At 45.8% G+C, this 27,408-nt stretch overlaps 1 protein-coding gene across 1 annotated transcript in view; it reads right to left on the reverse strand.

The window, feature by feature from the left end:
- LOC126260310 (uncharacterized) overlaps positions 1–5,806 on the reverse strand; it is a 351,423-nt gene extending 345,617 nt beyond the window's left edge. The window contains exons 1-2 of the mRNA XM_049957634.1: positions 5,781–5,806; positions 5,000–5,661 (exon numbers count right to left, since the gene is read on the reverse strand). Of these exons, the coding sequence (XP_049813591.1) occupies positions 5,000–5,661; positions 5,781–5,806 (688 nt within the window). The remainder of the gene's footprint in view (positions 1–4,999; positions 5,662–5,780) is intronic.
- Positions 5,807–27,408: the final 21,602 nt, after the last annotated feature.

Genomic DNA, 27,408 nt, shown 5'->3' on the forward strand with positions numbered 1-27,408 from the left:
CGAGTCGACCGCCTGCTGCGCAGAAGCGGGGACAGGATGTTTCGTCTGTCCGCTGCCGTCTGTACTGCCACCCGGCTCACACTGAGTGCGGGCCCATTAGAGAATGCGGAGAAATTCATAATGGTTCAATTGGTTCTGAGCACTATGGGACTTCTGACGTCATCAGTCCCCTAAAACTTAGAACTACTTAAACCTAACTAACCTAAGGACACCACACACAGCATTGCCCGAGGCAGGATTCGAACTTGCGACCGTAGCTGTCGCGCGGTTCCAGACTTTAGCGCCTAGAACCGCTCGTCCACCCCGGCCGGCGAGGGGAAATTCTTCGCGCTTTTTCAAGCCGCCTCGCTCTTGGCTCAGCTGCGCAGGTAACCTGCTGTCTTTCGTTTGCGCAACCCGATTGCCAAGTGACAACAGAAGCCACGCCAAACTGAGGCAAGAACCGCACGCGCCTCACGAGCCGTGATGTGGCTAGTCCTTGATTATACCAATAGTGAAAATGACAATTCATCTACCTTGCTTACGAAAGAACATTTATTTATTTCATGCAGATTTAGAAACCTATCTGATATTTTAAAAATTATACATACTACAGTTTTCGTTTGTCACCTTATTGTAGTTTTTGTTTTGTTTTTATCTGCAACATTTGTCACGGACTAAATGATTTTTAAAATAAAAAATAATTTGAGGCTGAAATACAAATAACATTTTGTTGTTTTAAGGAGGAAATGAAAAGATGACAGGACAGAGCAGAGATCTGTTAGTGCCATAATCAATTGTGACTGGCGGTGGACACATCGGTATGGTTTGTTCAGCTACTGACCGTCGGTTGCAGCAAAATAGTTTATAGCAAAAGATAGAGAAATAGTACTGCTAGTCCTATACAGTGACATTAGCTATTCATCCATGTACAACAAGGGCTGCTTTCTTGGCTAGATTGCCAGCACCTTACATTTCATTTACTCTAGTGTTCGCTATCCTTAGCTCTTATTTGATTGATGTACACTCATGCTCATAAATTAAGGATAATTGCAGAATATGGTGCCATTCAACGTGGAACTACACAAAACTGGCGCTAATAGCATAAGCACATAGGGAACATACACGACACAGATCTGTAAGTCCACGGTATTGGTGATAAGTTGAGAAAACCGTTCCGAAATATATGTGCTACAAAACACCACTGTTTCCTGCGCATGTACCCCGACATCGGTATGGGATATGATCACCATGCACACGTACGCAGGCCGCACAACGGGTTTGGATACTCTGGATCAGGTGGTCGAGCAACTGCTGGGGTATAGCCTCCCATTTTTGCACCAGTGCCTGTCGGAGCTCCTGAAGTGTCCTAGGGGTTTGAAGACGTGCAGCGATATGTCGACCGAGAGATTCCCAGACGTGCCCGATGGGGTTTAGGTCTCGAGAACAGGCAGGCCCCTCCATTCGCCTGATATCTTCTGTTTCAAGCTTCTACTCCAGGATGGCAGCTCGGTGGGGCCGTGCGTTATCGTCCATCGAGAGGAAGGCGGGATCCACTGCACCGCTGAAAAGGCGGACAAACTGGTGCAAAATGACGTCCCGATACACCTGACCTGTTACAGTTCCTCTGTCAAAGACATTCAGGTGTGTACGTGCACCAGTCATAATCCCACCCCACACCATCAAACCACGACCTCCCTACAGATCCCTTTCAAGGAAATTAAGGGATTGGTATCTGGTTCCTGGTTCAGGCCAGATGAAAACTCGGCGAGAATCACTGTTCAGACTATACCTGGACTCGTCCGTGAACATAACCTGGGACCACTGTTCCACTGACGGTGTACTGTGTTCTTGACACCACGCTTTACGGGCTCTCCAGTGACGAGGGGTCAGTGGAATGCACCTTGCAGGTCTCTGGACGAATAAACCGTGTCTGTTCAGTCGTCTGTAGACTGTGTGTCTGGAGACAACTGTTCCAGTGGCTGCGGTAAGATCCCGAGCAAGGCTACCTGCAGTACTCCGTGGCCGTCTGCGGGCACTGATGGTGAGGTATCGGTCTTCTTGTGGTGTTGTACACTGTGGACGTCCCGTACTGTAGCGCCTGGACAAGTTTCCTGTCTGCTGGAATCGTTGCCATAATCTTGAGATCACACTTTGTGGCACACGGAGGGCCCGTGCTACGACCTGCGGTGTTTGACCAGCCTACAGTCGCCCTAGTATTCTATCCCTCATAACGTCATCAATATGTGTTCTTTGAGCCATTTTCAACACACAGTCACCATTAGCAAGTCTGAAAACGTCTGCACACTTACTCGCTGCGCCGTAGTCTGACATGCACCAACGCACCTCTGCTTATGCGGACTGCTGCCTGCGCCACCGTGCGACGACCGCAGGTCAAATACACTACATGGTCATACCCCGAGGTGATTTAAACCCGCAAACCGCCCACCAGAGCGTTGTTTCACCATGTATCAGCATTATTCTTAATTTATGAGCATGAGTGTATATAATTTGTCAGTGGATTTTGGCAGTTTATGTCTGATTCATAATTTATAGCTGGCTTATTTACTGTTACATCTCATCTTCCTCTTCCTCCAGTTCCTCTTCAGTGTCGCTGTCATTGTGGGTCTCGCTGTCCACCCTCTTCAGATTGGTGTAACGTTGCATATCTTCTTCACGTGTTCGCTCTGAAATACTGTCTGTAAATGCATTTAATTGGGCCCGTTGTTCTTGGTCTCTTGTTGCCTTGTATATATGCATTTCTGTTTCTGTGCAGTGTAAGTGTAGTGTATGTCTATTGTTAGCTTATTGCCCGCAGAGGGAGACCATGTGTTCAGGGGAGCCTTCTTCCCCGCACGTGCATGTGGGTGTCTGTCTCGGAGTCATGCGATTTAAGTGCATGGATGAGGTCCGTGTCCAGTTAAAAAAATGTACCTTCCGTGGCTGAGACTGGTATGTTTTATTCTCAGCCGCTCCATTATGTCAGGAACGAAGTCGTACAGTCTACGTTCCTTATCAGATCCCACGCCAACTTTCAAAGTGACGTGCTGTCTATGTCGGTACATCATTTATTGTGTGTAGGCTACCTTATCTAGTCTCCCCATCTTTAACCAGCATGTGCAGTTCCACATCTGATCTTGATATCCATCGGGCATACTCTAAGCAATACACACGCTGGATCCACTGAGTTGGTCCCGAAGGCTTCTGACAGCCGAAGTAGGACACTTCTCTGCCCTCGTCTGGCTGATGCTTCCTTAGTAACCACGTTCATTCTGTACAAGAACGTGCTGGTTACAAAGCTGAATACTGATTCGAAGCGTAGCAGTGATATCTCCTTAAGACTGCTAGAGGCAGTCTGGACTGTGTCGAATTTAGCCTCACCACTGTATGTAGTATTTTCTTACACACATTTGTCTTGACCGAACGTGCACAACTGATATTCAATGTCTACGATAAAATCCGCTACAGCTGTAAAAATTATTTATTTCTGAAAAGGAAAACACAACCCGCTTTCAGGACATACGTCCCATCTTCAGCTGCATCTGCCAAATTTTAAATGAAAAGTAATACCTATCCACATAGTTAAGATCCTCAAAGCTAAACAGAACCAACATAAATTCTTAGAAAAAAACCCTATACGTAGGTTAAAATGTGAGTTCCCAAAGGATTCATAACTACTTTAACCTTATTTGTGCATCCTTTGTGGACTCAAATTGCAATGAATGTACAGAGGTTTCTTTCTGGGAATTTCTGTAGGCTCCGTTTAGCTTTGGTTATCTTGAACTTCCTGGCAGATTAAAACTGTGTGCCGGGCCAAGACTCGAACTCGAGACCTTTACCTTTCGCGTGCAAGTGCTCTACCATCATCTTTTTTATCTCATTTTGTTCGTTTTCGTTCGTTTCATCTGTTCGGGGCGGACGTCGCAAGACACCCGTTTCAGTTCGTCGTTGATGCGTTAACTCAGTTTTTTTATTACACAGGGCAGCTAACCCTCTGACCGAACACGCCGAGCTACCGCGCCGGCATCCATGTGAGCTACCCAAGCACGACTGACGGCCCCTCCTCACAGCTTTAGTCCCCTAGAACTGAGAACTACTTAAACCCAACTAACCTAAGGACATCACACAACACCCAGTCATCACGAGGCAGAGAAAATCCCTGACCCCGCCGGGAATCGAACCCGGGAACCCGGGCGTGGGAAGCGACAACGCTACCGCACGACCACGAGCTGCGGACTCTCCTACTTTCCAAACTTCACAGAAGCTCTCCTGCGAACCTTGCAGAACTAGCACTCCTGGAAGAACGGATATTGCGGAGATATGGCTTATCCACAGCCTAGGGGATGTTTCCAGAATGAGATTATCTTAACCACGTGGTTAGGTATTATTACTCATTTAAAATTTTACAGATGCACCTGAAGACAGAATCCGTGTCCTGAAACCGGGTACTGCTGTCCTTTTTAGAAATAAATAATTTTACTCAGATTTTATCATTGGCAGTATTTTTTCTGCTTTGTCTGTTGTTAGCCTTATGTTTTCGTGGAAATTCAACATCTTATCATGTTTCACCAACTGCGACATAATCGCGTATACAAACAGTGGTCCAATATCGTCAAATGCTTTTTTATTCAAATCTCTGATCACACTATCAATTCTTTAGACGATGACCGGTTTCAGTACGTAATTACCATCCTCAGATCTTGGTGTAAAAAAGAACTGAGGGTGGTCATTACAGATTGAAACCGGTCATCGTCTACAGATTTGATATTGTGATCAGAGATTGGAATAAAAAAGCATTCGATATTATCATGTGTACCCCAAGACAGCGTGTTACCTAAGCTCGTTTGACGTTCTCGTCCCCTATTTTAACTGAAGGGTTCATTTACAGTCATCCTTAGAGTAATGTGTCTGTTGTTTTTTTTTTCGGCTCTCCTGAGTTTGTTGTTGTGACTACATTGTGTAATAAATCATTCTTACGAAAGAGTAAGAAAAGACAGGAAATACGCTGGGTGAGAGTTACCTAGAGCGAATTTGACGCCGGTCCACGCCTGCTTTACGTAGCTGAGGAAGCGCCGGTAGAAGGGCCGGCGCACCTTCCTGGGAGGCGGATCCCCCTGCTCGCTGTCGGGCGGCGGAGACTGCGCGGGGGCGTGCGTGGCGTGGGCGGCGACGGCGGCGGCGGCGGCAGCGGTGGGAGCGATGCGAGGGGCAGCTGGGGCGGCGCGGGGGCAGGGCGCCGGATCCCGGCCGCCGAGGCGGGGGCTGCCGCGCACGTCTCGCCCCAGGCCTCCGCGCCGCCGCTGCAAGCGCGCCTGAGTCGCCGCCGACGCCGACGCCGCCCCCGCGGGGCTGGCGCCGGGGCCCGGCTTGAGCGGCGTCGCCAGGAAGGCGCCGTCTTCGGGCGGCGGGGGCCCGCCGGGCAGGTCCGCGACGCGTTGGCCGAAGCCGCCACCGCCGCCCCCGCCGCCCCCGGCGGGCGGCCGCAGGCAGAGCTGCAGCTTGGCCGTGGCGCTGGGGGCGGAGGGTTGGCCGCTAGCCGGGGGCCGCCGCCAGCCGCCGTGGAGCCTCGCGGCCGCCGCCGCGCACAGCGGCTGCGGGGGCGGGGGCGGGGGCGGCGCCGGCGCCGGGCGCTCCTCGCACTCGCTAGCCACGGTCCCAGCCTCCCACTGGCGGCGCGGCCTCCTAGTTCATCGATCACTCCACGCGCCGAGCGCTCGACGGCGACCACTGCACCGCGGCGAGTCCGCTACTCCCCCCTTCATCGGTGTCCTCTCCTCAACACTGCATCTCTTCTTACTTACTTCACTGCCACGTTACCAACACTCATCGACGTCGGTTCTTTTCTAACTCTTGGATACACTAAGTTACGATTACTTCGTCGACTCTGAAAGTTCCATGTCGCTTCGCCGAATAGCTCTTCTGTACACCTGCTGCAGTCGAGAGTCCCACTGGAGCACAGCAAGCGCGTATAGGAGCTGCTTCAGGCTGGCGACGGAAGCGGCGGGGGCGGCGGAGGCAGCGGGGGTGGCAGAGCGATGGAGTCACTGGCGGGGACTGTGGCGGTGACGTCGGTGGTGGTTTACCTGTGGCCACAAACGGCGGAGTTATGGGACGGGCATCTGAGGCGTTTGCAGCAGGCGGCTAAGGAATCTGTCATTCTCTACGTCAAGTGATGGGAGTGTTTTGTAATTGTGACATAAAGGCGTGCAGAAAAAATTTGACCATATTGCAGATCAATAGGAGTACTGCACAACTGATGTATTGGTCACTAAATTAAAAGCCACCAACTGATAAATCAATTACTTAATTTGACGCGTTTCGGGTAGAACCCATCCTCGGATTGTCGTGAACATCATGGTGATCAGATATAGAGATAGCTTTGTTTGTTATATATGATCTCCAGTATGAGATTTTCACTCTGCAGCGGAGTGTGCGCTGATATGAAACTTCCTGGCAGATTAAAAATGTGTACCGAGTCGAGACTCGAATTCAGTACCTTTGCCTTTCGCGGGCAAGTGCTCTACCATCTGAGCTACCCAAGCACGACTGAAGACCCGTCCTCACAACTTAACTTCCGCCAGTACTTTGTCTCCCAACCTTCTGCAAGGTTCGCAGAAGAGCTTCTGTGAAGTCTGGAAAGTAGGAGACGAGGTACTGGCAGAAATGAAGCTGTGAGGTCGTCAGTCGTGCTTGGGTAGATCAGATGGTGGAGCACTTGCCCGCGAAAGGCAAAGGTCCCGAGTTCGAGTCTCGGTGCAGTACACAGTTTTAATCTGCCAGGAAGTTTCATATACTGTCTGTATAAATTTGATGACCAAAAGGTTCATGACTATCTGAGGATGGGTTCTACCCGAAAGTTATTCCTCTATCAGTGGTGGCTTCTTATTTAATGACCAGGACAGCAGTTGTGCAGTATTCCTATAGAAGGAAGTGTACCTGATTTTCACTACTTTCATCATCGCTCACACTCTTCCACCATTCACAAACTGAATCTCGATGAATTTCTACTTCTCTAAGCTTGGGGCAATTAGATCGTTAGCTGACTCGCGCACCAAATTTTTTGATGTACGAGGCACACGTGATAAGACCGCAGACGATATAGACCGCACATCGTTACACTGAATCTAACCGCCAGCAGTTAACGGGGAGGCGTGCAGATCGTCTGTAGGCGACTTACTGTATAAATACTAAATTTCCTTAATTTCAGTACCTTTAGTAAAGGTTTCCTGAATATGATGGCCAAGTGCTGCACAGAGTTTGAATTCCTGGGAAAAAATTTGTGAAAGGAAGCAAAATTTTGTGCCACAGGTAAGGCTGTTTCGAATTTTGTAAATTTACGCAAGTATTTTTCGAGACCAAGTCAGTGACTTCTAGGTTGAATCTAAGGAGTTATAACATTATTAAGCAGATGCGAATTGTCTTCTCTTTTTAAGGTGTTTATTTATGTACAAACACTATGACTCTAATGATGACACTCATTGTACACTGCTCAGCCAGAACATTATTTTTGAGGAATCAGCTGCAAACTAAATGCTTTCTCCCAAACTGTGACGGTTTACCCTCGAGTATTATGAACGCATTGAACCAAGTGACCCACAGTATAGCAAGTGGGGGAATTCACCGAAGAAAAGGTAATTCTCAATGTTGTAAAACTTACAGAAGAATACAATGTTTCAAAAGTTGCTTGTTACACCTTCACCTGGAGGAAACATCACAATGATATTCAAAATTCTGCAGCTATCAGTTTACTTGTAGTACTACACATATAATGCTAATGCAGCAGCTGTTATTATCAAAGCTTAGTTTCAGCTATTAATGTCAAAGATCGTGGCAGCTTCACACAGCTCAGCGCGTAATAACAGTGACTAAGCTTCATCCATCCGTCACGTTACTTTCAATTAGATGTTGGTTACAAAGCTTAACACGACAGAGATAAAAGCGTATGTGGTCTACATGCATCTATGGTATAGGCATTGGAGGCGTGAAGCGATCTTCGGCCGTTGTACTTCTAGTGTTCAGCGCTTTGCTTAGCGTGGCGTGGGAAGCAAGCGCGATGCAGCAGTACTGAGTCTCTCATGCAGTTTCTGAAGGTGGCAGCCAGTCGCAAGATCTGGAGACGATCAAATTTAAGTTGCAAAAACCATCACTGTGTATTTATAACATGAAAGGGATTATACATAATTTTTGATGTATTGGTATCGGCGATATACAGGTTACCAGAAATGAACAGAAACCTCGCCTGCACGAATTACAGATAATTTGTACACGAAATTCTTCTTCTGTATTTTTTTTTTTTTTTTTGCCAGACGTTGTATAAAGTCAAAGTTTTCTATTTTGCGAGAACGACGTTCGGAAAACAATTGTGGCCGGTACAAACAACTGCATTTCAGTGTCTAGCGCGACAGAAAAGTAGTTGTAGCTCCGTAAATATTGTTTTTTATGAAAAAAATGGAACTTTAGTTTTCGATTCCTTTCAGGATTATCTGCTTGTCTGATTTCGGTACACATTTAAAAGTCACCCTGTATAACAGCTTTACCAACCTATCGACTTCAACGGAGATACGGTGAGGTTGGGCAGAGTAACATCGGGTGTGCCTCATGGAAGTGCAAAAAGATCGTTAATGTTCTCAACATACATAAACTCTTCAGCAGATTGCAGCAGATTTTTTTACAGATGATGCTTTCACGAACACGAAAGTAATGTCGCTGGATGATTGTAAGGAAAAGGGGAACGATTCCATTGTATTTCCACTTGATTTACTCAGTGACAGCTTACTTTAAATGTGGATGAATGCACGATAATAGCCATAAACATGAAAAAGAATCCGACAGACCATCTACAGAAATAGTCGTAAACTTCTGAAGCCTCTCACTTGATGATGATGGTTACGATAACACATTGGTTTTGTCCCATCAGCCAGTAACAAAATCTTTTGTCGGACAATTTTATTGTTTTATTGTTAATTCGCAATGTTTCATAATTTATCTTTAATTTTTGTTATACGATTTTCAGCCGTATTTGCTTATAGGTGATTTATTAGCAGCTTCGTGTACTTTCTGAGAGGTAAATTCGATGCTCTAAAACTTTGATTCTATGATATTTTGCTTGAAACGTGGTCGTTTTATAGATATTGTACATGTTGTGCAGAGAAATTAAGTTTTCAGTAGGTGTTGGAAAGACTACGTTTCTTGACGTTCTGGAATGCCGGCCCGAGGTGCTGGAGTTGGCGGTCCTGTGTGCGTGACGTGTGCTTGCTTGTTTGTGTGAATGGTGTGTGTCTCTCTTTTACTGATGAAGGCTGTGGCCGAAAGCTTTATGTAAGTCTCTCTTAATTGCGCCTTTCTGCAACTTGACGTGTCTTCTTTACAGTAAGTACAATTTGTCTTTTCCTGTATTGTTGACATTCCTACCTGAAGTCTCCATTGCTTTACTTTTTTAAAATATGTGGACAAAGGGCTAGTGTTGATGCCAGTTAGTTCGTGACGGTAAAATAACAAATGTTGCCAAGAGTTAAAGTGAGCTCCCCACCAGTTTTAAGTGCAAAAACCACCAGAAAACCACTAACAAAAATATCCTTCTCTCATAACCGCTAAAACTTCCACTATATTTTTTTAAAAATTACTATAAAAGAAAGCAACAATTATATTACTAATTAGTTTCCTTTATTATTAAGTAATAAAATATTCACAATCATTAAATGCACATACAATAAATAAATCAGCAAGTCAAGGTCAGGAACATACAAAAAGTTCTATAACAACAGCTATTTATTTAAATGAATTCGTCTTCTTCGAATGAATTATTTTTGTTTGCATCGTCATCATCGTCGGTTTCAGGTTGATACGATTCTTTGATACCGATTTGTTTTACAACGTTTATTAGAATTTCATATACATTAAAGCATTTCCCTTCCAACCTCAAACCACAGCATAATCTTAATATAGCAATTAAAAGATGTAACTGCATTCTATTCCTCTGCTTGTTTTTTATTACATTCATACTGCTAAATAGTCTCTCAACATCGGCATTGGAATGAGGCAGTATTAGGAGAGTAATCGGAAAAGTCGCTAATTCCTCAAATCTGGATTCCCCTTGAGCATCTTTGAAATGCAATACTCCATTCCAAAATTTTGTTGTATCTTTGGTCTCGGCTTGTTCAACAAAGGAATTTGTCGCCACTGATCATCCACTCTTGCTATAAATTCCACAATTCTATTGAACTGAGACATTATATCAATTAGATTTTCTTTATTGTGATTAAGTGCTTGTTCAACACTTATTTTGGAAATTTTTTTCATCAACGTCAAATTTTCTGGTAACCTGTTTGTTATTTCTTCAATCAGCCTTACTACAAATGTTATGCACTGATTACGCAACATTTCTTCTTCTTCCAGTGGTAATCCTTTTTCTGCCGGCCGGAGTGGCCGAGCGGTTCTAGGCGCTACAGTTTGGGACCGAGCGACCGGTACGGTCGCAGGTTGGAATCCTGCCTCGGGCATGGATGTGTTTGATGTTTAAGTAGTTCTAAGTTCTAGGGGACTGATGACCAGAGAAGTTAAGTCCCATAGTGCTCAGAGCCATTTGAACCATTTTTAATCCTTTTTCTCTCATTTCAACCGACTGCTTTTCAAAGTGGAATCCCAGACAACACATTCGATCGAAGAAATCACGAATTCTTTGGGTAAAAATATTAACTTTTTTGCAGGTAACGTAACTTTGCTGACAAGCATATATATCAGGTTGGTCAACTGATGAAAGAGTTAGGTGTGATCTGTATTTTATGACTCTAACAGTTTATTGACTCTGTTTATTTCAGTTAATATTGGATATAAAAATGAAATGTATGCATAATTAATCTAGCTCGCGTATCTAGCGTGCAATAACTCAGCCATGTGACACCTTTCACGCACTTTAGCTACGGAAAAATGTATTTTTAGCTCTGACCATTCCGTGTAAATTCTTAATACAGCGGATTCTATTGGTAGCCGCCTTGTCTGGCACGCTTGAACTATTTGTAACGGTTTCTGTCCATCGTTGATAGTTTTGTATAGCTCCTTATAGAGAGACTGCCTGGAAGAGGAGCGATTAAACCTGTCATATGTCTCTTTAACTAAGAACTCCAAATTTCTCGGTAAAAATTCTTCTGCAGTAGCTGAAACAGCCAGTTGCAAGGAATGGCAAAAGCAACGTACCAAAATCAGGTGTGGTACCTCTTCTTTCGTAAATTGTTGTTTACTCCAACCACGACAGAGGCATTATCCGTACCAATGTGCATTAAATTTTCAGGTCGCAATCCGAATCGTTGAAGAGGTTTCTTTATAGTAGAGACAATAGCTTCAGCATTACACTCGTGCAGTTCAGCAAGGGCAAGGTATGTAGATACTATTTTTTGGTGTAATTAACCGAAATAAACTATAATCAATCCTAAGTATTTATGTACAGCAATATCAGTAGAGTCATCAGTTAATAAGCTAAATGGTTGGTCTTTGCAATCTTGTTTTAGAACGACAGTGAAATGCGGTGCCGACACGTTTTTTATAACTGAGGTGCACTTAACTCGGTGCAGCTGAACATTTTCGATATCTTTTGCATGACTCTGATTAATTACCTCTCCCAAATGGCCGACTACACGTATACTAGTATGCATGGCTGTAAATAATGCATGTCTTGCTTCTTCCTTTTTTTTATTCCCAATGGGCTTTGACTTAAAAGCAATTTTAGGCTCCATAGTTACAACCTGCAACAATTTACTTAGTCAAAGAGTGGTCAAAGATGTAAAACAGTTCAATGAATGACTAATCAATTAGGAAAAAAAGGTTGCGTGCCTTTTTATTTTGTGGTGCTTCTTGTCATGCCATGACACTTCAAATCTCCATAGTGACTCCTTAAAACGGTACCACAAATCTGCACTTCGCTACCTGACCCGTAGTACTTCCAACAACTTGAAGCCAATCTTTTGCATATGTTGTGGTTTCGGCATAGTTATACACGTATGAAGTCGTAAAATAATACCGTACACTGAGAATCACAGTTTTACAGTGTACACCAGGAACGACAGTCGAGTTACTTTTTCTGTGCTTCTTACGTGACGCACCCTGCGTGAGCCAACAAGCGCTCAGTGGTCATTCGAGGCAACAGTGAAATAAGTGAGCACTCATTGTTTGAAACCGGTTGCTGCATTCCCTTCACCTGCGCAAGCCGCCTTCGCTCGTGAAATGAACTATTAACTAGGTGGTACTAAATACTGTTCATTCTACAGGGAATCCCCGCATGTATTGAGTGTGATGGTTCGTTTGATGTCACGTTGTAATGCATCAGTGTTGTCTTCGCAGTGAAAGTTAAATACTCCTGAAATCAAATAAAGTACTAATAACATATTTCGAAATATATAAATAGCATAGTGGTTGAGACATCGCACTTTCAGTAACTGAAACTGAATTCTACCAAACCACTATAAAATCCACCAGCCACTAGAAGTAATATTTCACCACTAAAACGGGGGTAGGAACCACCAGTTTTAGTGGAAAATCCACTAAGTTGGAAACACTAAAAATAACCTAGGAAGCGTGCTCGAAAATTATGATACACGCAACAGCTTCAATACTAACGAAATCACACAATTATTTTTTTTTTTTCCAAGTGTCTTCGCGTCGCAACAAAGGAAGATTAAAGCTACTGATCGCAGTGAATGAGACGAACCGTTCAATGCCCATACTAACACAGAATGACTTAGCTTCCCTTTTAAATATGTAGTTTCCAACAGTTATCTTTTATCCACTACATTAAGCCACTTCAATAAGCTTCCTCTCTCTTTGAGACACGTTTTCAGTAATCGTTTCTTTCTGATCTGGACAGTTTGGATGGATGAATCCGAAAAGTCTTACGCACATCCTTTTTTTGCACTTCCGAATCAGTGCTCTGAATAAATTGTAAAATATTTATTTGAAGTAATATTGACAACTTATTTACGTACTGTAGTACATGACAAATGGTTGAGTAAACAAAGGAGTGTCTCGAAAAGATAAATGACGAAACAATTACGGAAATAACTGACGAATCAGTTCCAATTATCGCATGTTATGTGACATCTAAGTGCCCAATATTAATTACGCAATAATATTGTCAATATATTGTGTGAAAGTGAGAGACCAAGAACGGCATAACTGCGCAGTGTTTATGCCCAGAACGAGTCAGTTCCAGCACTGCCTTCGTGCTGCAAAACGAAAAAAAAGATAAAGCGGCGACGGGCGAAAAAGTGGTTTGAAAGGCGTTCTACACACGGCCATACTATACCTCGTTACACCTCTTATACACAGAAAAGATACTGTTCGTATACTTGTCAGATTTCACATTCAAATGGTTCAAATGGCTCTGAGCACTATGCGACTTAACTTCTGAGGTCATCAGTCGCCTAGAACTTAGAACTAATTAAACCTAACTAACCTAAGGACATTACACACATCCATGCCCGAGCAGGATTCGAACCTGCGACCGTAGCGGTCGCTCGGTTCCAGACTGTAGCGCCTAGAACTGCACGGCCACTCCTGCCGGCAGATTTCCCATTCCACAGTGCTAGAAGCCATCAGTAAACCTCAGAAAGTGAGATAATTTATTGTACAGGTTAGGTAAGTAGTTCTGTCATGATTTCTGGAATAAATAATTCAAACTTCTGACATGAACGATTAAACAGTTACAGTGTATTCTACCCTCTTGAACACCGTTTTCGAATGTTAAACGTGCACGGTTAAACCCTTTACGACTGGCCGACTGCTGCCTACAAGGCAGTACGAAGGAGCGATCTATGATCGTGGGACGTGTGACGTGTGATCCGCATGTCGCCAGCCCCTCCAACCGTTACTGCCAGTAGATGAATCCTGACGATGCCACCGCTTGTTTATTCAAGCAGCCTCTAATCTCGTCTCACAAGATTCAAATGGCTCTGAGCACTGTGGGACTTAACATCTGAGGTCATCAGTCCCCTAGAACTTAAGAACTACTTAAACCTAACTAATCTAAGGACATCACACACATCCTTGCCCGAGGCAGGATTCGAACCTGCGACCGTAGCAGTCGCGTGGTACCGAACTGAAGCGCCTAGAACCGCTCGGCCACAGCGGCCGGCGATCTCACAAGGGTTGATCAGATCGCGTAATAGACCTCCATTCTTCAGGAACATCCGAGGAGGTACTGGGAATCAAACTAGGGATCTTCTGCACCGAAGGCAGCGACGCTAACCATTCGGCTACGGACATTTACTGAAAAGTATTAAATACGTGACTGGCGTTCAGTAAGTAATGCAACACATTTTTTTATCGGCCAGTTTCGGTTCAAAAATACGGAATTTGTTTAATGAGGTTCCGGTAAGTAGGGTCGATATACGTAGCCTTCAAAATGGCGCCTGTGCCGTTTCAAGCAGAGACCTGTCATTGAATTTCTTTTGGCGGGAAACCAGAGCAGTGCAGATATTCATAGGTGCTTGCAGAATGTCTAAGGAGAGCTGTCAGTGAACAAAAGCACGGTGAGTCGCTGGCAGCAGCGTTTGTCATCACCGAAACAAGGTCTACATCTATATCTACATCTACATCTAGATGGTTACTTTGCAATTCACACTTAAGTTTCTGGCAGAGGCTTCATCGAACCATTTTCGTACTACTTCTCTACAATTCCACCCTCGAATGGCGCGTGGGAGAAAGGAACACCTTAATCTTTCCGTTCGAGCTCTGATTTCTTTTATTTTATTATGATGACCATTTCTCCCTACCTAGGTGGGTGTCAACAAAATATTTTCGCATTCGGAAGAGAAAGTTAGTGATTGAAATTTCGTAAATAGATCTCGCCGCAAAGAAAACCGCCTTTGTTTCAGTGACTGCCATCCCAACTCGCGTATCATATCAGTGACACGCTCTCACCCCTATTGCGCGATAACACGAAACGGGCTGCCCTTCTTTGTTGCACTTTTTTGATGTCGTCCGTCAATCCCACCTGGTAAGGATCCCACACCCCGCAGCAATATTCCAGCAGAGGACGGACAAGTGTAATGTAGGATATCTCTTTCGTGGGTTTGTCGCATCTTCTAAGCAACCCTATCCGGTCTTCCGACCGGTTCACACAGCTTTGACTCCTACAGTGCTGGAACGTGCTGACACTCTCATTCCAGTTGATCGAAGGATCGCAAACACGTCGCTGCTCAACTGGACGTCTCTGTTGATGGTGCTGACGCAATCGTCCACTATTTGGGGTATTGAAAGGTGTGAGCCCGCTGAGTTCCGCGCCCCCTATCATAAGACCATAAAGAACAACGAAGGACCATCTGTACGGAATTAGCCCGCATCTCGTGGTCGTGCGGTAGCGTTCTCGCTTCCCACGCCCGGGTTCCCGGGTTCGATTCCCGGAGGGGTCAGGGATTTTCTCTGCCTCGTGATGGCTGGGTGTTGTGTGCTGTCCTTAGATTAGTTAGGTTTTAGTAGTTCTAAGTTCTAGGGGACTTATGACCACAGCAGTTGAGTCCCATAGTGCTCAGAGCCATTGAACCATTTTGTACGGGATTACTTGCGTCTTGAGTTGCTGATCCTGTCAATTCTTTGTCGAACGTTATCACAGGTGAAGAAACACGGGTTCATCACTTCGAACCGGAAAAAAAGGCAATCCATGGAGTGGCACCATACCACCTTTCCTCTGATGAAAAAGGTCAAAGCTGCACCCTCAGTAGGTAAAAGTCATGGCGACACTCTTCTGGGACTCTGAAGACGTTATTCTATTTGATGTCCTTCTTCATGGTGCAACAATCAGCTCTGTAATGTATTGTGCTCCCCTCAGGAAATTGAAGAAATGACTTCAGCATGTTAGTTGCCACAGAAATGCGAACGAACGTGTTCTACATGACAACACAAGCAAAGCCTCACACAAGTCTGCGCACCCGAAAGGAGCTCACAAAACTTCATTCGACAGTTCTTCCTCATCCGCCCAACAGTACGGATCTCACACCATCGGCTTCCACCCGTCTGGCCAAATCAAGGATGCACTCAGCAGGAAGCAGTACGTACATGGGTGATGTAGAGGTTATTGATGCAGTAAGACGTTGGCTCCGTCGTCGACCAGTAGAGTGCTCCCATTCGGTCATACTGGCCCCTCCCCACACACGAAGATGGCCTTAGCTCCCGCATTGAAGGATATTATGGTAAAAAATAGGATTTTGTAGCTAAAAGAGAGGGAATATGGTGTATTGGAATCCTAAATAAAACCAACCTGCAATCCGTCGTCAGGCCACTAGTGGCCCATCGGGGCCATCCGACCGCCGTGTCATCCTCAGATGAGGATGCGGATAGGAGGGGCGTGTGGTCAGTATACCGCACTCCCGGTCGTTATGTTGGTTTTCTGTGACCCGAGCCGCTACCAGTCGGTCGAGTAGCTCCTCAATTGGCATCACGAGGCTGAGTGCACCCCGAAAAATGGCAACAGCTCATGGCGGCCCGGATGGTATCCCATCCAAGTGCCAGCCCCGCCCGACAGCGCTTAACTTCGGTCATCTGACGGGAACAGGTGTACCCATAGCGGCAAGTCCGTTGCCTAAAACCAACCTGCTTTTAGATTAAATATATTACATTACTTATTGAAAGCGTCTCGTATAATGAAACTTCTCCCCTCTCCCCTCTCCCCCCCCCCCTCCCCTCTCCGCTGGCTGCACTTCAACAGATGACACCTTTCGTCTGTCTTTCCTGATGTATTTATATTCATACGGCGTCGCTGCCTCCATTGTTTACACGGCCACAAATCACGAAGTCACGACAGGAAGTGCTTTGTATTGCTGAATACCACCCTTACATGGTATAATATATTACGCAATATATCGAGCGAGCGTCAATATTTTTAAAGCTATGCAGTCTCCTTCAAAATACTGAGCAAACCATCAATGCCGCTCTCACAGAGCCAATGTTATTGCACAGTGCTCCGTATTGCGTATTAAATATTAAGAGCCTAGTAGGCCCTCTATAGACAGTCACTGACATAAATGGCCCCTAGACGGTCAATGTTATTTCACAATAATATTGTGCAATATTAATGAAGTTTTTCCTACACTATTCAATAAAAATGTGGAATAATATTGTGCAATACTTACTCTGTTTCGAAAATTTGAAGGATCAAGGCGTTACTGATGTAATAATTACTCTATTTTGCAGTAAGCAGAAAAGAAAGGCATGTGGATAAAAAATCGGGCGAAGGGGCGTCTAACATTCACTCACGATCCTTGGTGCCAATCACTAAATTGTCAGAAGGATAATGGCAGTTCTATGCAAGATGGCCTGCGTGAAAAGAGTGTTCATTTATGGTCTGGCGCTAGAAGCAAATTGAGTGTCGATATGGCAAAAGCTGCATTACGAGTCGTTGTAATTTGAAGTTTGCAACGTGCAACGCCTTTTACCAAAAACATTAATGTAACATTTTTTAAAGCTCTAACGAGCTATAATAACTACAATTTTTAGTGATCATTGACAAGAAAGTGTTTTACTGTGTTCACTCTTAGCTCTCAGTTCAGAAAATCCTTCCGCCAGGCATTGTTCTGTAATTTTTTCGGTCTGCTGTGGCAATCCTACTCACAAAACTTCTAGTTCAGAGACATGAGATTGAACGGAAAAAAGGATCATAGGATATTTTTAAGCGTTGATCGTCCAACATTTCATACGTTCCTGGAAATGGTAGACCACATGATCAGAAAATAAAACACTGCAATGACAGACGCATTTCCAGTAAACCAACGCTTGCCTTGAACGCAACGATATCTTGGTATTGGCTGTTCTTGCTAAGACTTCACATTTACAAGTGCAGTATCGTTTGAAAGAACTTGAGACATAGGTTTATGGACGCATGTCATGCATTAATAATAGCTGCACTAAATAATTATATTCGCTTAAGTAATGTATACACATAAATAAACATCTAGACATAATTTTATTTATTTTTTGTTAAATTATGTTTCTGTGCAACGTCTGCCTTCGTGGTTATAGGATATCGTTTCCCGTATTATATGAGCAAACAAAAACACATACGATTCTTTCTTAGTATTTCTGAATTTGCACGCACCTGTCTACATCCCACAATGTCGGGAGTGACTGATAGATACATTTCGACGCCATTCAAAAACACTCTTTCGTCTTATTTTGAAGTCATTTTCAGCATTGCAAAGACAAATAGAGAACAAAAATTTAGCTCAAGACTACAGTACGCGAGAGACTGGCAAGGATATTGTCAATACTGGGCAGAGACGGCACAACATTTCCAGGCAGTACAATATACTGTACAATGCGCAACGAAAGTAAAGGATCACTTTATCGAAACCCCGTAATTGTCTTCCATTGCGACGCAAAAGTTTGAAAGTTGGATTCATGGTGCCTACAGCCTTCCTTTGTGGTGATGCAAAGGCGCGGTGGCCTATGAGGTTACCTTAGGGGTTGACGGCTCTTCAAACAGCAAACAGTCGCCACATGCGAAAAAAAAGGCCACAGCTCAGAAGTTGATCTGAAGGATAAGGTGGGTTAATGAGGTCACATTGGCACCAAACTTCACCACAATTCTATCGAACGCCACCGTGGACGTGTTACACGATGGGAAGCTCGTCACAGCCTCTCTTACTCATACACTCCTGGAAATTGAAATAAGAACACCGTGAATTCATTGTCCCAGGAAGGGGAAACTTTATTGACACATTCCTGGGGTCAGATACATCACATGATCACACTGCCAGAACCACAGGCACATAGACAAAGGCAACAGAGCATGCACAATGTCCGCACTAGTACAGTGTATATCCACCTTTCGCAGCAATGCAGGCTGCTATTCTCCCATGGAGACGATCGTAGAGATGCTGGATGTAGTCCTGTGGAACGGCTTGCCATGCCATTTCCACCTGGCGCCTCAGTTGGACCAGCGTTCGTGCCGGACGTGCAGACCGCGTGAGACGACGCTTCATCCAGTCCCAAACATGCTCAATGGGGGACAGATCCGGAGATCTTGCTGGCCAGGGTAGTTGACTTACACCTTCTAGAGCACGTTGGGTGGCACGGGATACATGCGGACGTGCATTGTCCTGTTGGAACAGCAAGTTCCCTTGCCGGTCTAGGAATGGTAGAACGATGGGTTCGATGACGGTTTGGATGTACCGTACACTATTCAGTGACCCCTCGACGATCACCAGTGGTGTACGGCCAGTGTAGGAGATCGCTCCCCACACCATGATGCCGGGTGTTGGCCCTGTGTGCCTCGGTCGTATGCAGTCCTGATTGTGGCGCTCACCTGCACGGCGCCAAACACGCATACGACCATCATTGGCACCAAGGCAGAAGCGACTCTCATCGCTGAAGACGACACGTCTCCATTCGTCCCTCCATTCACGCCTGTCGCGACACCACTGGAGGCGGGCTGCACGATGTTGGGGCGTGAGCGGAAGACGGCCTAACGGTGTGCGGGACCGTAGCCCAGCTTCATGGAGACGGTTGCGAATGGTCCTCGCCGATACCCCAGGAGCAACAGTGTCCCTAATTTGCTGGGAAGTGGCGGTGCGGTCCCCTACGGCACTGCGTAGGATCCTACGGTCTTGGCGTGCATCCGTGCGTCGCTGCGGTCCGGTCCCAGGTCGACGGGCACGTGCACCTTCCGCCGACCACTGGCGACAACATCGATGTACTGTGGAGACCTCACGCCCCACGTGTTGAGCAATTCGGCGGTACGTCCACCCTGCCTCCCGCATGCCCACTATACGCCCTCGCTCAAAGTCCGTCAACTGCACATACGGTTCACGTCCACGCTGTCGCGGCATGCTACCAGTGTTAAAGACTGCGATGGAGCTCCGTATGCCACGGCAAACTGGCTGACACTGACGGCGGCGGTGCACAAATGCTGCGCAGCTAGCGCCATTCGACGGCCAACACCGCGGTTCCTGGTGTGTCCGCTGTGCCGTGCGTGTGCTCATTGCTTGTACAGCCCTCTCGCAGTGTCCGGAGCAAGTATGGTGGGTCTGACACACCGGTGTCAATGTGTTCTTTTTTCCACTTCCAGGAGTGTATTTGACTCCTACTAACACCTCTGCGTAGGAGGTCAGATGGGCGACTCCCAGAGTTGAAATCGCGAGTTTTTCTTATGGGTCGGCGAGAAAAAGATTTCAGACACATCGCCGCTCAAATGGTTCAAATGGTTCTGAGCACTATGGGACTTATTCTGAGGTCATCAGTCCCCTAGAACTTAGAACTGCTTAAACCTAACTAACCTAAGGAATCGCAAACATCCATGCCCGAGGCAGGATTCTAACTTGCGACCGTAGCGGTCGCGCGGTTCCAGACTGAAGCGCCAAGAACCGCTCGGCCGCACCGGCCGGCGCGACCGTAGCAGCAGCGCGGTTCCGGACTGAAGCGCCTAGAATCGCTCGGCCACCCAGGCCGGCGGCTAAAAGGGAGTGTGACTATCTTCCCATAGTGTGACACGTCCACGGTGGTGCTGGGTAGAATTGTGGAGAAATTTGGCGACAAAGTGACACCATTAACGCACCTTACACTTCAGATGAACTTCTAAGCTCTGGCCTTTTTTCGCATTTGTCGATACTTTGCTGTTTGAAGAGCCTTCGAGTCAGAGGGCGACGTCGCAGAGCGCCACGCTTTTGCACCATTACAGAGGAAATTTGCAGGCACCTTGGAGTCAAATTTCATACCTACGCGTCGCAATGTGAAACAATGATGGGGTTTCGAAAAAATGATCCCTTGATTCTGTTGCGCAGTGAATTGCGAAACTTTCTGGTGTGCACAGTATGTTGTACAGCCTTTCAGTATAAACCCTACACGTACAATACGTTGTACACCGGAAATATTGCGCAATAATTTTGACAGTCTAGCGGCCACTGTAACCTGTCAGACATGACAGTCGCTTCGATTAATCGAATGTACTATTATAAGTGCGATTTATTCGATTTGTCGAGATACTTTCAAGAGTCTGAATAACTAGTTAGATTTATCGAAAAATTCTATTTATCATAATAGGTACTAGCAAGAATCCACTGTTGATGTAGATAGAATAGGAAAGAGGAGAAAAAATAGAGATAGCAGAAATACAGTCCACCAGACAGTGAGAGGTTGCTGGCGGAGTGAAGAAGTAGACGTTCGGCCTCGTAGTATTATCACAATTCGAGAACCTCGGTTCCGTATCTGGCAGTGTACGGAATGGTGTCGCGTCACGCGGGACGCGGCGCGTATCTGAAGGGCTTAACTTGACGGTAGAGTGGGGCGCGGCTGCTTTTGTGCCGGGGCCGCCACGGCCGGGCTGAGGAGAGGTGCGCCGCCCCGCCGCTGCCGCCGCCGCCTCCTCCGCCCCCGCAGCAGGTTGTTAGCGGGCCGGCCGCTTGAGCACGTCCCGCCCCCGTCAGTGGCCACGCCGCCGGCAGCCGCGGGCGCACTCTGCCGGCGCGGCCCTGACACACAAACACCACGTGGCGTTACCACCACCAATCCAGGCCTTGCGCCTTCCTGTGCCCGTCTCTGTGGCAGAGAGACTCTCTGCTGATATCCTGGATGCCCGACTCCAAATGCCTCATCTTCACTGCTTTTCAGAATGCCAAGTAAAAAGTTATTAGCGATCTGTACGCTTAACAAGTTAGTTGGTCATTCTGACCTTCACAGTTTCTTTGGAGTAGGGTAGATCCATCCTCTGCTATGCAAATGTGGCGTGGTCCTCCGAGCCTCCCTCCTTTTATCACGCCCTACAGATCCTCGAAGGCCATGCACCACGGCTAGGCTTTGACATCCACTTAGCCTCCCCCACTGCATCCACTACCAACTTATAAAATTCCCCTCTCCTCTTCCAGCTTCAACAGCTCTGAATATCTCACGTTACCCGTAAACTCGACACTACCCACCTCCTAGTTCCCTCCCTGCTCACTGCTCCTGGTACTCTGCCGCGACTTCAGAGCCATATTCCCTCAACGCTAAACCTCTGCTCTCTCCACATCCTCTCCCAAGGAAACTTCAACCGACTTCCCTTACCCGAGAATGAAATCCGCCCTGATATACACTCATCCTACCAGATCTAAAACATCCCACTCCACGTGCAACGGTCAGGGCTCCCTTCCTTTCCACTTCTCTCCACCCAGATCCCTAGCTTTGGTCCAGGACGACATCCTTCTTCACTCTCCCATGTTCCTCCTCCAGACATCCGCTCTCACGTACAGCCTCTTATGCACTACCTCAACTGCTACATACACATTATATCTCTTCCTGGAAGTCTAGGCCCATTCATGACTACAATCCTGTATGTACCTATATCAAGCAGTCAATACAATTGCTTTTTACTTTATTAACTTAGGTAACTGTCCCTTTGTCTTTCATCTTTTGTGAAACATCCGTTTACGATTTCATCTGTATCATCTTTTAATTAATCAACAAATCCACCTTTTATATTTTGAATTGCGCAACTGAATCAATGTCTTTTTATTATGTCAAACAATAGTTTTGCCAACAGCTGTGTCCAATTTTAAAAATCTATTTTAAACTGTTTACTCTCAGATGCCTGAAGAGCGGCGACTTGTACCCGCTGAGAGCCCACCTCGCCCATATGGAGCGAGGGGAATGAAATGACAATAAAGGAGGAGAAATGGGGTAGGGCCATCCCTACAGGTACACATACTCCATATTCTATCCCAAGTTCATCCGACCCTTTCCCAGACAATTGGATCCGCCCCAATATTTATCCCACCTACCAACTTTAACTCTCCCCTGCTTATCCCAGTCCGTATCAGGGCTCCTCTCTCCTTTTCCCTCGCCATCCAACTCTATCCCTTTCCTCTTGTAACCACTACCCTCCCAACACAATACACCACTCCTCACCCTCTGTCTTTCCCACTGTTAAAATCTTCACGTCACTGTAATTCATGGAATGCCCTGTATCAATACAATGTTCGGCCACAGCTGACTGATTTTAACATCCACCTCATCCTTTTGGGAATCTGTCTTCAAGGAAGAATCCGGCTCTTGGTGTAATTAAACTGCAGAGAAATAGTCGTGGTATCACTGCCGACGAACGTACATCGATAAGCGACTCGAATGTCTGTACGCCTTCGCCACAGGCGGCGCATGTGTGAGCGTATTTCCTTGCCGCCGACCAGCATCTGCGACCCGCATACGTAGTACCGCCGCAGTGGAGCATATAAGGACGCGCTTTTGTCGTCAGTCTTGTGACTCACTCTGAGGATGGACGGACGATACGCTGCCGAAATGTCAGTGGAGGAAATTCTATTTGCGCTGCTGCATGCCCGAAATTTAATGGAATATTCTTTACGGCGCAAGAAGTTGAAAATGCACAACTAAATGTAGAATTTTTTAGAAAACAAAAGGAGAAGAAAAACTTTTAGAAAGAGGTGGATGTCAGCTTGCTACTTTTCACTTCACAGTTCAGGATGCTATCAACTTACTACAACTTTATGATGGCTACTGGAACTCCGTTTATGATATACACTGTCTAAAGACTGTACTTACAAATGTCATTATCTGATACTTAACAATGACAGGTTGCATGAAAACGACGCTCTTGTGCCACAGCATTGAAATGGTACACTTTCACAGCACACAAGTTGTAGCAGTAAAAGCATCAAATACAGGCAGTCTTTTGCTGCCGATGTGTAGTTTCCTGTTATTTTATTATAACAAATCGTAGCTAGAACGATCCATTTTCGAGAGATCCTCAATTTGCTGATTCTTTGAAACAGCTTATACTCTACCACGTACTCTGTGATAAAGAAAACCCACCAAATACGTAGTTTAAATCAATAAAATATGGTGCCTCGTAACTTCCGCTTGTGACGTAAAACTATGTCTTATCTCATTGTCCACGTTTTTCTTCACGAGACGAAAATGTGGCACGCCGGATTCTTCATCTCACACACTGCAGTGTAATGGAACGCCGAGTTCCACCGGGGCCAATGAGATATACGGGCCTTGCAACGAACTTGTGACGTCACACTAGTGGGCTTGTCAGCCACACTTTGCGAACGTGCGGCTCTGTGCAGGGCCCACGAGAAATCAACATTTAGTTGAAAGGTACCCACTAAAGGTCTTAATTTTGTAGTGTGCTATCCACAACTTACATGCACTTAAACTCGCGGTAAGAATGATTAAACTCGTCTGAAATGGTCACTCGCTCCCCGCCTGAGACAGCTGCTTTCACTCGTCAGAGCCGCTGTGTAGCGTGCTGTGACGTACGCTCCACGGCCTGCCTTTTTCGTGGGCCTCGAATTCCAGGCTGTGACGTCACCAGCTCCTTGTCCACGTGCGTTCCTCGTCCCGTGAGAGGACGGCTTAGTTCACAGCTAGCACGATGGCGGTACTGGTTCACATTCTAGCCTTGAAAATTTTTTCTCTTCAGCGTCATCGTACAGAATATTATCAAATAGTAATTGCCACCGTAATAATGTCATTAATAAATCAGTAATTACAGCGCACGTTCTTCAAATACATGTTCCGTTTGTAGCTTGTAGTTAAAATTGCCGGCCGAAGTGGCCGTGCGGTTCTAGGCGCTGCAGCCTGGAACCGCGAGACCGCTACGGTCGCGGGTTCGAATACTGCTTCGGGCATGGATGTGTGTGCTGTCCTTAGGTTAGTTAGGTTTAAGTAGTTCTAAGTTCTAGGGGACTAATGACCTCAGAAGTTGAGTCCCATAGTGCTCAGAGCCATTTGTAGTTAAAATTCCAAATATTTGGACAACGTTCGCTTCATGAGTTCATCTCTCCCTCCCAGACCGTTACTGAACTGGCGGCCCCTATAAACTGCCGGCTGACATTTGTCGTCAGCATCAGTTGCCCACCATGCGTCGTCAGTGTAGTGTGTGTGAAAAGAGCACAGTCAAACGAAAGAAGCAAGTATTCCTACAAATGGACAAACAAAAGAAGATCCGTCAGAAACAGATGAGTGTGATCAGAAATCAAAGGGAGAACTCACTAGCGCCGTCAGATACACCGGAAGATTGCGTCACGATTTGAAGCTTCTTAGAAATACACCTGCCGAGCACGATATCCGCTGATTCCATGACAATTGAAAACGTGATGTCCAGCACAATACAAGACCAGCTGGCCGAAAAACGAATCATCATTTAATAAACGTTGATGATGCAGACCAACTGCAAGGATTTGAGGTGGTAAGTTTTAGTTTTCTGATTTTTTTTTCTACGGACAAATAAAAAAGAAATCAATTAACTCCGCTGTGCACGGGAGCAGAGGAGGTTGGTAGCTTCTTCCCCGAAAAATTCGTACCGGAATCGATGGATTATGTGCCTGTGTGATACAAAGAAACAGCAGTCGCTCTCGCAGCTGCTCATCAGAAATGGAGCTTGAAGTGTTTGCAGCCACGTACAGTCTAGCTAGAAACTCAAAACGATAGTTACGAAGCTCCTTAAATGTAAGAACGATCTGCACCAACGAAATGTTCTACAGTATCAGCTATACGCTTAGGAATGAGGAGATGGACAGGTCGATAGTTACGAAGCTCCTTAAATGTAAGAACGATCTACACCAACGAAATGTTCTACAGTATCAGCTATACGCTTAGGGATGAGGAGATGGACAGGTAGCAAGAGGGGAGGAGAATATAGGCACAGATAGGGGGGATGAAGAGGTGGACAGAGAGAGGGGGGACGGCATTGGACAGAGAGAGTGAGAAAAACAGAGTGGCAGAGAGAGGGGAAGAGGAAATGGACAAACAGAGGGAAGAGATGGACAGCGAGAGGAGTGAGGAGGAGATGGAGAGAGAAAGGAAAGAGTAATAGATGAACAAAGGGAAGAGGGGGAGATGGACAGACAGAGGGGTAGAGGGAGATCACAGAAAATGAGAGGTGAAGAAGGTGGACAGAGAGACGGACTTGATAGAGAGGGGGTAAAGGACGAGATGGACAGTGAGAGAGGGAAGGAGCAAATGAACTAATAGAAGAAGATTGGGATAAATGCACACCTGGGCAATGCCAGGTACTCACCTAGTTACGAATACTGCGGCGTCCACACACATGTCCAAAGGAAAAATATGAAGTAGATACATCATTCAGTGCTCAGTGGGATTGCTTTACTTTTCGTATACTTTGAAAGTCATGCAAAGAGATTAATACGCCATCGCTCTATTACGAGCCTGAAAAACATTCATTGTAACATCATTACTGCACTAGCCACAAAGATAGTATGGTGCACTTGCCTTCCAACAAACGAGATCGAATGCTGGCTGGACTTAGCGGCGACAATTAAGGAAAAAGCTGGGTTAATGGTAAATAGAGTAACAAGAAAATCTTTTATGGTCGGCATCACCAGTTTTTTTAATCCATTAAGTCTGCTAAGGCAAGGGGAGAATCGATTGGTAACAGATGTGGCAGGCAAGATTGATGCTATCTAACAGGAATTAATCTTCTGGAAAAAAATCAGCTTCAAGATCATAACATGGGACATTTCCCAGAAAGCAAGCCAGTAATTTGCGGACGCGACATATCTGACTATCACTGAATAATTCAACAATTTCGTCATGAATTCTCAGAGTTTACAAGACTTTGCACATTGAGGACTGATTTCGATTCATTTGTCAAGCCGCTCTCGCTTTTGGCTGCTGATGTACCTCCTCATGACTTCCAACTTGAGCTGATAGACGTACGGTGTAGCACCTGGCTCAATGACTGTTTGTCTAATCGAGGAATTTACAAGACAAGGTGCTAAAGTTATTCCAGTGTTTGGTTCAACGTATGTGTCGAACGGCTTTTTCTGTCACGAAATTAATAAAGCCCCGCCAACGTTCAGCTTCAACAAGTTTTAATCTGCAAAGCTTCAAAAGAAATACTCCGACGCATCACGAAGGAATTATTCGAATGCCTCGGAAATCGGTAGATGTGACGTACATATGAAAACAAATAAGTGATTACAATTTCAGAGCCGGCCGATGTGGCCGAGTGGTTCTAGGCGCTACAGTCTGGAACCGCGCGACCGCTACGGTCGCAGGTTCGAATCCTGCCTCGAGCATGGATGTGTGTGATGTCCTTAGGTTAGTTAGGTTTAAGTAGTTCTAAGTTCTAGGGGACTGATGACCACAGAAGTTAAGACCATAGTGCTCAGAGCCATGTGAACCATTTTTGAACAGTTTCAGAAAAGCTGGACAATCAAGTCAGGAGAAAAAGCATCACAAAATAAGCAAGTCAGTATCTTTATGCAAGCACTTATTTGGCTTGCCATTGACTGAAAGAGTTGTTTCATGTCCTCACGAGGGATATCGTGCCAAATTCCGTCCAATCGGCGCATTATATGGTCAAAATTCAGAGCTGGCTGAAGGCCTCTGCCCATAATGCACCAAACATTCCCGTTTGGGGAGAGATCCGGTGACCTTGCTAGTCAAGGTATGGTTTGGCAAGCAGGAAGACAAGCAGTAGAAACTCTCACC

Source organism: Schistocerca nitens, chromosome 5 (assembly GCF_023898315.1).
Source record: "Schistocerca nitens isolate TAMUIC-IGC-003100 chromosome 5, iqSchNite1.1, whole genome shotgun sequence".
Taxonomy (NCBI): Eukaryota; Metazoa; Arthropoda; class Insecta; order Orthoptera; family Acrididae; genus Schistocerca; species Schistocerca nitens.